This window comes from Brachypodium distachyon, chromosome 5, assembly GCF_000005505.3.
Source record: "Brachypodium distachyon strain Bd21 chromosome 5, Brachypodium_distachyon_v3.0, whole genome shotgun sequence".
Classification (NCBI taxonomy): domain Eukaryota; kingdom Viridiplantae; phylum Streptophyta; class Magnoliopsida; order Poales; family Poaceae; genus Brachypodium; species Brachypodium distachyon.
The window spans coordinates 21,212,352-21,223,807 of record NC_016135.3 but is presented as its reverse complement, the minus strand read 5'-3'; the positions used below and the strand labels follow the sequence as shown (position 1 = coordinate 21,223,807).

Below are 11,456 nucleotides of genomic sequence, written 5' to 3'. Positions count from 1 at the left end.
CTTCAGTTAAAACATGATCAAAATTGCTTCGGATATTTTGTTAACTTACTATGAATCAATAGTGCTTTACAAAAAAATTATGTATTGGCGAGTAGTTGTTAAGGTTGGACAATTTCTGTCTACCATTAGCCGTTTTATTATGTGCATGGGATTGATACTGAGTAGGCGAGCGATTTATTGTGGAACACTGAAGGAATTGGCCTTAACCTCATTGCAAGCTAGAGCTTTAAACGCAATCGGTTCAGAGAGACCTCGAATTGTCACAAGGCCCCATGGAAATTCCTAATGTCAAATTGACAAATAGTACCACTAGCTCCAGACCGGAAATAGCAGCAATCAAGCATCTCTAGCAGATTTCTTATATGACCGGTTTTGCCCGAAAAACAAAACATATCCCTTATATTGATCCAGCCCGTAAAATTTATTGCGGTAAACCCTAAAAGCCTTTCCACACAGGATATATCTACCACACGGGGGTGGGGGGTTGCGGATTGATCTCCTCGTTACTCCGTTGCGAAAAATACACTACCACTTGCCACTTACGAGAAATTGCCGCCACACCCAGCAAAGCCCAGCACCGATGTACCCTGTCAAAAGCTCCGTTGGGGCGGGACGAGATCAGGGAGCTCGCTCCGCATTCTGCGCGGCCAGGGAACGCCAGCGGCAAGGGCAGGCAGGCCGCCGATGAGGTGGAGTGTCGTCGTCGCCGCGTCCAGCCGAAGGCAACGCGGAAGTGCGGTGCCCGCCAGGTCCTCCGGGTGTTCTGAGGTCCTCGCCACGAGGAGGAGCGGCGGAGGGGAGCTCCCGATCCGCCTCCGCCGCCTCGATTCACACACTGTTGTCTCCTCTGACGACTCGGGCAACGTGGGTGAGCTCACAATGTGCAAGTCAAGGGCCAACTGTCATGCCGAGCAGGACCACCGCAACACACATTAAACATTAAACTTCTATAAATATATTTTTAAACCGCATAAGTTTTAAGAGCCGGCGATATATTCCCTCTGTTTTTTAAAAGATGTCATATTAGTTTTGATTAAAACAAGACTTTGATCACAAATTACTATGTCAAGGTGTGATTTATACTTCCTCCGATCCTAAATTGTTGTCGAAATATTACATGTATCTAGACACTTTTTAAAAATAGATACATTCGTATTTGGACAAATTTGAGTTAAAAATTTAGGATCAGAGGGACTATGACATGAATTTAGTATCGCTAGATTCGTTATCAAAAGTTCTTCATAATAATTGTGATTTAATGTCATATAAACAACACTTTATCATAGAATTTGTGATCAAAGGTTTATCTTAATGAAAACTAATACGTCATCTTATTTTAAAGAAATCGGAGGGAGTAAATTGGAAGAGTCCGGTCGACAGAAGCATCCAGCGGGACGGGGCAGGCCGCGTCAACCAGTAACTCACGGGAGCATAGGAGCCGGCCTTCAACCGGCCCGGCGTTGGGGACACGTCTCGGGTTAGCAATCTTCGCTAAATCCGATCGAACCAGCGTCCGGTGCATGATTGGTCGCTACGTACGACGGCCGGACGCCCCGTCCGTGTCACGCGCGCGCGAGGGTGCGGCGGATCAATGCGCGCAGTTGAGATGCTTCTTCATCCATCTGTTCCCCGGGTCGACTTCCATCGACATGACCCAGATCGATCATTGCGGTGCGAAGCTGGCGCCGTTGTGAGTGACCACTCGTAGAATATTCACGATCCATGGGTGAGAGCCGTGCCGTATTCGATCATTGTATCTTTTGATCTCCTGATAAAACAATCGTTTATGCTACTCCGTACTAGTTTACCGGAGGGGCGCAGGATATGGTTTCAGCTGTTGTATATACACCGTAAACGCATGGATACACAGTTTTTTCGTTTCTGCCCTTTTCGCATTTCTGAAACCCGGTGGTTACTAATTCTCCTGGCATAAATAGGCCAAGGCGTTTCTCCCTCGTTTGCCCGCTCGCTGCCCCTGAGCGATGGAGCTCCGGGACTCCCCTGGACGAACCGAGGTAACCTACCTACCTTTCTCCTCCCTCCGTGTTATCATCTCTGGACACCTTCTCGATCCTTCGGACTTTTAACCAATCAATCGCGCCCTACATTCTCACTCGATTTCCTTCCCTCCTCATGTGCAGACACGCCACGCCGGACAGCTGCATGCGCCTCCGGCCATCAACTGTCGAGCTCCCTGTTCCCGTCGGCAGCAGAGGTGATCAAAAGCAAAGGTTCGTTTTATGATCTTCGCCACAAGGGGAATTAAGAATGTCAACAAAAGTTAAAACTGCGATTATGGCCTGTAAAATCAAAAGCCAACAACACCCACATGACGTGAGGCACAGGGTTGCGTTCGCAGGGGCCCTACAGCTGTTGGGATCCGGTACGAGGCATAATTTTAGCTCAAGGAATATCCGTCTCAAAAAAGAATATCCACTCTCAATATTCCCTTCTAATACTCTATTCTTAGCGTCTCAGCCCCGTAACAAATCCGCGGAACCGGCGAACCTAGGTGTGTGTCGTCACCACCGGTATGAACAAGGAGCAGCCCCGTTGTCTTCACGTTTGCGTGCGTTCCTTCAATTTCGCAGTAGTTTCGGTTAAGAGTCAACTGTTGAGGCGGGCTATAGGATAAGGTGATACTCCGCTTATCCGGTCAAACAAAATGTACACGCTTATATTTGAAAAAGAGAGCTGTGTTCAAAACAAAATAAAGAAATAAGTTATACATTTTTGCCATGTAAAATAGAGATATGTATATATCCTCTCCATAGAAAATAGCTAGCTAGCAGACTGACAATATATGGGTTATGAGTCTATGACCCCTCCACTTCTCATATGCATGTCATACTATTTTATTGAATTTTGACTATATTTTATTGATGCGTGATCTATATGCTATAATTGTAATTATCAGTAAGTATGTTTTAAGACGAAACCAATGGTATAACTTATTAACTTCTTGTTATAGAAAACACATTTTAACATATTTTTGCTGTCAAACCCATACCTTAAAAATTCTATCACGACCGTAGATGCACAAAGTTAAAGATACGCCACCGTTGTTAAGCGGTAGCGGCGACCTAGGAATTAGGCAGCACGAGAAAGCGTGGATGTGCTTACCGGCAAAAGAGCCGATTCAGCAGCAGCCTTGCCAGCCCGCGACCACGGGCACCACGAGCAACCAAAGGAAACGCTGTCGCAAACTCCTATAAAAGACCAGCAACTCCCTTGAAGCTACGGCCGAGGCGCCTCAGAAAGCTGCCTTCCACGGCCCGCTCCCCACGAAAGCGCGAGGTCAAGGACCGCCGCCGACAAGAACAGACTCTGTTTCGTGGACGACTTTTCAGGCAGGCACTTCCTCAGGTAATTGCTCTCCCCAAGCGTCTGCGTAATCTCGTTTCTCGTGGCCTCCACATCTTGCTTGCAGCTCCGCTTCTTTTGGCCGCATCAGAAAAAAGAAAGAAAAACGAGGGGCTTCTTCCCGAATCCAGATGGTGCCCGGCTGACGGATCGCCCATCTTCTACGCCTACCTTGCAAGTTTGCAAGTTTTTAGGCAGCTTCTGCCCTGCTCATTCCACTTTCCTTTCTGAAGATTGCGATCCGTTGGTTCCGTTGCTTCTTTGTTGGGCTTTCTTGGCTTGCTTGCAAGGCTGGTTTTGTCTTGCTTCCTGTTTATGTTCGTGCCGTTGAGCTAATAGGACAGGTGGAAGGGGGTACGCATCTGTATCTTGACTTCTCCTCTCCCCATTTCAGAATTGGAGGTGAGAGGCTGCTCTGGTTGTGGGAGATAGTTTGTTTCTTTTGCAACCAGTATTTCAGTTGAGATCAAGACAAGTTCTGTCGCAGTTCTTGATTTTGGGAGTCATTAGATGCCGCCCCCTTTTTTTATCGACCAATTTTGCCAACTAATTTTCAAGTTAATTTTAGCTGTACATATTGGTTGTTTTCTCTGCTCAATCCGCGGTTGTATCTGAGATTCTGAGGTGGGGCTTGATCTATCCTCTTGGATTGGTTCTGATGAATAGTGTTTATTTGTAGGTGCATGCTGATGTCAATGATCGCTCAAATAAATGATTCGGTCATTAATAATATAATTAGTTGTGCATATCGTAACATCCTACCTATTCATATATGGAAATGCAATAAGGGGTAGGAGTACTATTATGTTTTAGAAGAACCCACTAGTCCCTGCCCTTAATAATTCATCCAAACATGTTATAGGATGATTACTCTTTGTTGCAAAATAAGCATTGCATCTGTCACTATCATTTTCTTCAATGCAAGTTCCCCATTTGTGTCAAGTAGTCAGCTCTTCTGATCTTATGGATAATTCTGATATTTGCTCTACTTGGCCTTTTCAGATAAGGCAATAATACCAGCCGGCCTTCTTCCTGGCTGCAGTTATAGTTGTGGCGAAACCAAATTCAGATTCACTCATGGGCTCCTCAAGTGGATGCAGAAGCAAAATGGGCACCACAAAACCCTTGGGGATTCAACTATTCGAGTGTGTCCGAGGGGGTCCTCTGTCCTTCAGATCATCCCAGGCTCTCGTGTTGATACTGACCTTCCTGTCGTACGCTAGCTACCATGCCACGAGGAAAACTACGAGCATTGTCAAGAGTGTTCTTGATCCTAAGACAGCAAATGTAGGCATGTTGCACTGGCCAAGCAATCTGTATCTCCAACATCTAAACAAAGCAGAGAACAACAACACTGCTATCCACAATGGCTGGGCTCCGTTTAATGGCGACGGTGGCACCGCGTTGCTCGGCGAGATCGACCTGGCTTTCCTTGGGGTCTATGCGATTGGCATGTTCTTCGCTGGCCATTTGGGTGACCGAGTGGATCTGAGGATCCTTCTGACCATCGGAATGGTAGGAACCGGGCTGTTCACCGCTGCTTTCGGAGCCGGCTACTGGTTCAACATACACAGCTTCTACTACTTCCTGGGCGTCCAGATGATCGCCGGCCTGTTTCAGTCATCCGGCTGGCCTTCCGTCGTCGCCGTAGTCGGCAACTGGTTTGGGAAGAGCAAGAGGGGCCTGATCATGGGGATCTGGAACGCTCATACATCTGTGGGAAACATATCCGGGTCTCTGATCGCGGCCGCGATGCTCAAGTTCGGATGGTGTTGGTCGTTCGCAGTGCCCGGCGCCATGATCGCTTTGGTTGGGATCGCCGTGTTTCTCTTCTTGCCCGTCGGTCCAGAGGTGATTGGGATCGAGGAGGATCGCCGTGTGAAGGATTCCGAGAAGGATGACATGGATGCCCCGCTGCTGGAAAAAAGACAATCAGATGCAAGAGACGAGGCAGTGGGGTTCATTCAGGCATGGAGAATCCCTGGCGTCGCTCCGTTTGCTCTCTGCCTCTTCTTCTGCAAGCTTGTCGCCTACACCTTCCTGTACTGGCTCCCCTTTTATCTCAGCCACACAGGTGCGTTTAGTTCCATACCAAAATTTATCCGAGGGATCGAATCTTGTACTAGTACCTGACCACCGTTTTGTAATTTTGTTCCCCACATTGCAGCGATTGGGGGCGAATATCTGTCGGACTCTGCCGCGGGGGTGCTGTCGACCCTGTTCGACGTGGGCGGCGTCGTAGGCGGCATCCTGGCGGGCCACATCTCGGACCGCCTGGACGCGCGGGCGCTGACGGCGGCGAGCTTCACCTTCTCGGCGATCCCGGCGCTCTTCTTCTACCGGATCTACGGGAGCGTCTCGCTGGCCTGGAACGTGGCGCTCATGTTCCTGACGGGGGTGCTGGTGAACGGGCCGTACGCGCTCATCACAACGGCCGTCTCCGCCGACCTCGGCACGCACAGCTCGCTCAACGGCAACTCCCGCGCGCTGGCCACCGTGACGGCGATCATCGACGGGACCGGGTCCATCGGCGCCGCGGTCGGGCCGCTGCTGACGGGGTACATCTCTGCGAAAAGCTGGAGCGGCGTGTTCACGATGCTCATGGCGTCGGCGCTCATCGCCGGGCTGCTGCTGTCGAGGCTCGTCGTGGCGGAGATCTCCGCGAAGATGGAGTCACGGAGGGCTGCTGATCATGCTAGTGATCTGCCCGTGTCCTCCTTGGAGGAAGCTTAGGCGCTGGAGATGGTTGGACACTTGGGACTGTCTCGATCGATCTGCTGTGTGCTTTACATGGAGGAGCGGACACGGCCGACGGGCTGTGAACTTTCGAGGCGTGACAGGAGGAAGAGGGAACTACTCTCCTCTGATTTGACAACAGGGGTGTAGGGCAGGCGCTCTACTCTTCAGTGTCTGAACTGCAGCACCTCTGGCTTCTGATGTGCTTGTGTTGTACTGTCTGTGCATAGGGGAGTGGTTACTAAATTCGATTGGAAGTGCGGATAATTGCACGGTCTGTTCGTCGACGTCGAGCCGTCCATCGGCTATCTAATGAAAATGAAACGGTTACAAGACCTCACATCTCGTTTGGCACCCGTTTTGAGCTTAGAATTCTAATTTTAATTCACAAAAACCAACTTGTTCGGCTCGCACATAATTGCCTTAAGAAACTCAACTTGAAGTTTCATGGAATTAACCCCAATTCCTCACAAAAAATAGATGAGATGTTACTCTCTTCTACCGGTATTACTTGTCTCAAATTTGCTCAAATACGGTAATATTTCGACAAGTAATTCCGGTCAGAGGGGTAGTTGTTTTGAAGTTGTTTCAAAAAAGCGTCAGCCGAGCAGCGGGAGAGGTGAGGCCTTGTCTGAAAAAAAAAACTTACTGTAGCAAACCTTGTTGCATTTAACTTATTTTTTTCTTTCTGAACATTTGAAGATAGCTTGCCACGTTTGCCATCTTTTAGAAAAGTGTTGCATGTACTTCAGTTTTCTTCCCTGAGGGGATATGAATCGCCACGTTACTGGTTAAGGTTTTACTTCGGTACCACTTTACGTTTGCGTTACTAAAAACCATCGGATTTATCTAACCGCTCGGTCGTTAGCGTCTAAGCCCAAAACTGACAGCGATGGCCCACTGTCGGGCCAGCATGGCTTGCCATCCTGTCGCCAGCGTGGCGAGTGCGCCTTGGTGCCGCAGCCTTCTTCTCCAAGTCCGTGCCGTGCCGGAGGAAGTGGAGTCCTGCAGGGCCGAGATGTGCAACGTCCTCAGCGTGGCCCTGCTCTACGTGTCCAGCCGTCTCGAAGTCCTTGGACAGCAAGGAGAAGAAGCTTGGAGTTTGGCCCTCGACGGCAGCAGGCGGCGGCCGGAATATGGCGCCGACGCGGGGGCAGCTCGGGGCTTTAGAGAGACCATGAGGAGCACCGGAAGATTCAGAACGTTGACGCCGAGCCGAGGGAGTTGGCGTTCGAGTCCGGGACTCGCCGGACGAGGAGATCGAGCGGCGGTGGTACTCGGCCGTCGTCAGGGAAGATGAACGCGGCGCCGACGATTCGCTGAAGATGGCATCGATTCCTCCGAGGGGGAGCTTCACCATGACAAGGCAGAGCTCGGGGACACGTTGATGCGGCTCGGCGAGGTCTCTAGCTGCGGCGGCGCGCGGACGCGCTCTGGACGTAGGTGCGCCCGCTCGTACGGCAACTCCGATGCCATATCCCTCCACGATGGCAGCCAACTCCGAGCCAAGTCCATGGCGGCCAACTCCGTGCGCCCGCTTGTGGCCGGGGCCCTTGACCCCCTCGTGCGCGACCATGGAAGGATCGGGAGGAGGAAAGGGCATGCGAGGGCGAAGTGAGAGAGAGAGGAGGAGATGGATTCAGGCATTCAGCTGCCGCTCCTGAGGACGAAGATGCGGTCGGGCGAGATGATGGAGCCCTCTCCCTTCCCTGTCCGCGACCATGGCAGCTCGCCTGATTGGATCTGCTCCTCGACAGCGGCCGGCCACGGGGGCGTTGGCGTTGAGTGGGCGTGCGAGAGGCCCCGTGCACGCTGCTGCTCGACGGCGGCCACGGTGGCGTTGGCGTTGGGCGGGTGGAGAGAGAGAGGGAGGGAGGAAGGGAGGAGAGAGTTGGCCGCTGCAGCTTCTGAGGAGGAACGAGAGAGATGTCGATTGTTCGGTCAGTTGCCGATGCCACGTTGACCTGATCGGTGGATCTGCGGCGTCAGTTTTGAGTTTAGACGCCAGTGACCGAGGGGTTAATTGAATCTGGTGGTTTATAATAAACTGGTACCGAAGCGAAGCCCTAGTCACTAATGTGGTGATTTTTTTAATTTACTCTATAAACCAATGTGGTGCCGCGATGGTTTTGCTCATTGCGGGCCGCGGCCCATTAATGCATGAATTATCAGATGCCGCGATACAGATTACGTCCTCCGTGCCCCACTCTCATCTACTAGGCCCACTACGGCCCATTGTGAAATCATGATCGATGCACATGGTGCCCCGGCGCTGTTCAGTGATCCAATCCACGTAGCAGCAGCCAGCAGGTACGCGTCGTGTTGACAACGGAGACGGAAACACCGGGGGAGATGTTCGGTCGGGTGGGCGCTCGGCGCACGACTTGCGCGGCAAGACACGCTCTCCTGCGGGCCGCGGCAGCTTTCCGCGACATCCATCTCGCTGTCTCCAACGCTCCCCACACCACTTCGCCCAAGCAAAAACCTCTCGTGTGGCGACGCATGTCACGTAAATCCCCACGGTTATCGTCGTCGGTTTGCTAATGGAGCGCGTCGAGCTGGTGTTGTACCGGTTGTTGCAAGTCTCGTCACAGCGAGGAGTAACTTAAAGTATTAGGCGAAGTATCCGGTAAAAACCATCTCTACGGTGCAAACTATGAAAACTGCATGAAAAAAGTTCAAAAATTCTCAAAAAAGTCACATATGTTATAAAAGTAATGTTTTATATATGTGTAGAATTTCAAGTTCAAACTCAATTTCGTTTGGTAGCAGCGAAAAAATCAAATTCTGCATGAACAGTGGTCTTCTAGTGTTTGACACTATTCATTGGAAATTTCTCTTTTTAATTCCTTCCAAATGCTTTTGATTTTAAACTTGAAATTTTGCAGGTTTGTAGAACATCACACTCCCAACATATTTATTTTTGTAGAATTTTTTTGAAACTTTAAACATGGTTTTTATGAAGTTTGCACGGTTTACACCGAATGAAGTTTGCATGGTTATGTTATTAGTCTAATTATTATACTTATAGTGGATAGTAATTTATATGTGGTGTTATGTATTGCATCATTTATTAGGTTGTAAACTCATTTTGTTTTGATTTATGTGATGTTATGCTAACACATCTAGTTACCACCTTCTTCCAAGGGCGGAGCTAGAGAAAAGAATGACCTGATGCACAATAGTTCTCTTGGGTTGCTTAATTACTCTATGAATTTTCAGGACATGACCCATTTTTCTTGATTTAACCTGGTGCACATTGCAACCTTTTGTCCTTTTTTTTTGAAAAGGGGAAGCGATCCCCGGCTTCTGCATCAATTGATGCACACAACCATTTTTATTGCAAAGTGATCAAAAGTCATAAAATTCACTAATCAACGATAGTCGATACAAAGATAAGCTAACGAAATAGCTCTAACAAGACGAAATTATGCATCTAGGCGTCTTGTACACCGCCGGCCAACCTGGTTGAAGATATCCCGAACGACCATCTCCAGTCGGTAGCAACCTTTTGTCCTAATTGCTAGTAAAAAGAAATCTGAAACTTGACGAAGAGGGAGAGGCTATGTAACTCCGTCCCAACCTGCCTCCTTCTCTCTTTTTTTCATGATAATTATCATCACATGTTATCAAAATGGCTGCTAGCTGGCATTACATGTTGCGATGTAAAGTTACTCCTGACATGAGCAGCGTAAAAGGCGGCATGCGCCGCAATCCGCATGCATGCGTGTGACGGCTACTTGGGATGCACGTGTGAGACGTACGCGCGGGAGGTGGGAACAGCATTGCGTAGAATCCGAACGCACGGACCATGCATGTGCATGCAAAGCGGTCAGAGGGCAAGTTAAGCGTCCACGGTAGCCTCGCGAACGGGGGCCACGCTGGCTAAGCATTCCGTGTGTACACGGGATGGATCGGAACACCGTGCGTGGCTTCGCTGGGTTCCTCTGCATGCCCTGTTCGTCTGTTCCTTGCCTTCGATGCATGCACCCATTCTTGTCTTCAGATTACTGTACTAGTAGTACTCATGTCTCAGCAGAATTAAGGTAGGTACATAGTATCAAAAGTGGTAAACCTTTCTAACACGTAATTGCCTATTAGGCGAAGGAGCCATTGCTCAACGAAGGTCTTCAGGGCACTAATCCCTCTTTAAGTAGTGAGTAATCACATCGCAGCCTGTTGATTGTTGGGACACGAATTAATAAGGTCTTCTGGGTGTTCTCACCATCATCCTGATACAAAAAGCACAAAGACAACGTAGCACATCGTTTGCCGTGTTATAGAACTTTGGGAGACAACATGCAAACTCCAACAACTTACAAAACCATATATAGTATATGGTGGGTTCAACCATGCACTTGTATATATCCCCAACGGCAAGCTCCGTTTGTCCCTTCTCCCCTTCTGTTTGCACGCGCACTCTCCTGTCCTAGCTAGTTTACACGATCCTCTCGCTAGATCTTCGGTCTCTCCTCATGTTTATCTCCATAGGCGCCGCTTCTCTTGCCTTTCATCACAGACACTCGTGCCTTGCCATGCCGACGTTCAGCTCTCCTCTGCCCCCTAAGACGAGGCAGCTGAAGGTCACTGCTGCCACTCCCACTACTGTTCTCATCACGCTCGTATTCCTTGCTCTGTTCGTTCGCTCATGCGAGCCGCGGCACCTTCTTCCCCATGGCAAGGACAGTTCAAGCAGGTCACCTCCTCCTGCACCGTGTAAGGTACCATGAATGCATGAAGCAAGTTTCCCTGGTTATAGCTAGAATCATTGCAGTTGTCTTTCCTGTTGGTTGTCCTAAGTCCTATTATTTCCCTGTTTGTGATCTTCCTAAACTTGAAGGCCGATGGTTCTCCGATAAACCAGAAGAAGAATCTATCAAATGCAGTAGACGCTACGGGTACTCTCGTGGATCAGGTGGATGCCAAGGTGAAGAAGGGAGTGCCAATGGCAATGGCATCATCGGGTGCAGGCGTTCAAACCACGATTGCCAGTAGGGTTTCGCGACGGCTTTCTCAGAGGGAGTTGCAAGGGGAGGGCACAGAGTTTCATCTGGATTATGCTGGACCTATAACCCATCCCCCTTCTCACAACTGATTCAAGTGTGATGATATCTCATTCTGTGATGTTCTCTTACTGGTTAGTACTGTACTAATTTATTTACATCTGAAGTGATCGATGTATATATATATACATGCATGAGTGTCCGATAGAGCCCTAATTCTGGCGAAGACTCAGGTCTGCTTGACCTGTCCTTGTATAACTGCTATCTTTCTAGCTTCAACAATGCATGGCAGAGAGATGGGTCGACAAGCGCTAGCTAGGATTTTTATTTCTTGCTTTTTTTACCGCTTTATTT

General features: G+C 49.3%; 1 protein-coding gene across 4 annotated transcripts; it reads left to right on the top strand.

The window, feature by feature from the left end:
• The first annotated feature begins 1,948 nt into the window (after positions 1–1,948).
• Positions 1,949–6,439, top strand: LOC100825268 (putative glycerol-3-phosphate transporter 1). 4 transcript variants are annotated; one of them, XM_010241921.3, is made up of 4 exons: positions 1,949–2,015; positions 2,142–2,231; positions 4,366–5,437; positions 5,531–6,439. In XM_010241921.3, the coding sequence occupies exons 3-4, from the start codon at positions 4,441–4,443 to the stop codon at positions 6,094–6,096; spliced, it is 1,563 nt and encodes a 520-aa protein (XP_010240223.1). In that variant the 5' UTR covers positions 1,949–2,015; positions 2,142–2,231; positions 4,366–4,440; the 3' UTR covers positions 6,097–6,439. The 4 variants fall into 4 exon arrangements, with proteins under 4 accessions (XP_010240223.1, XP_010240222.1, XP_014751668.1 ...); XM_010241920.3 differs by lacking the exons at positions 1,949–2,015; positions 2,142–2,231 and adding an exon at positions 3,212–3,366; XM_014896182.2 differs by lacking the exons at positions 1,949–2,015; positions 2,142–2,231 and adding an exon at positions 3,387–3,765.
• Positions 6,440–11,456: the final 5,017 nt, after the last annotated feature.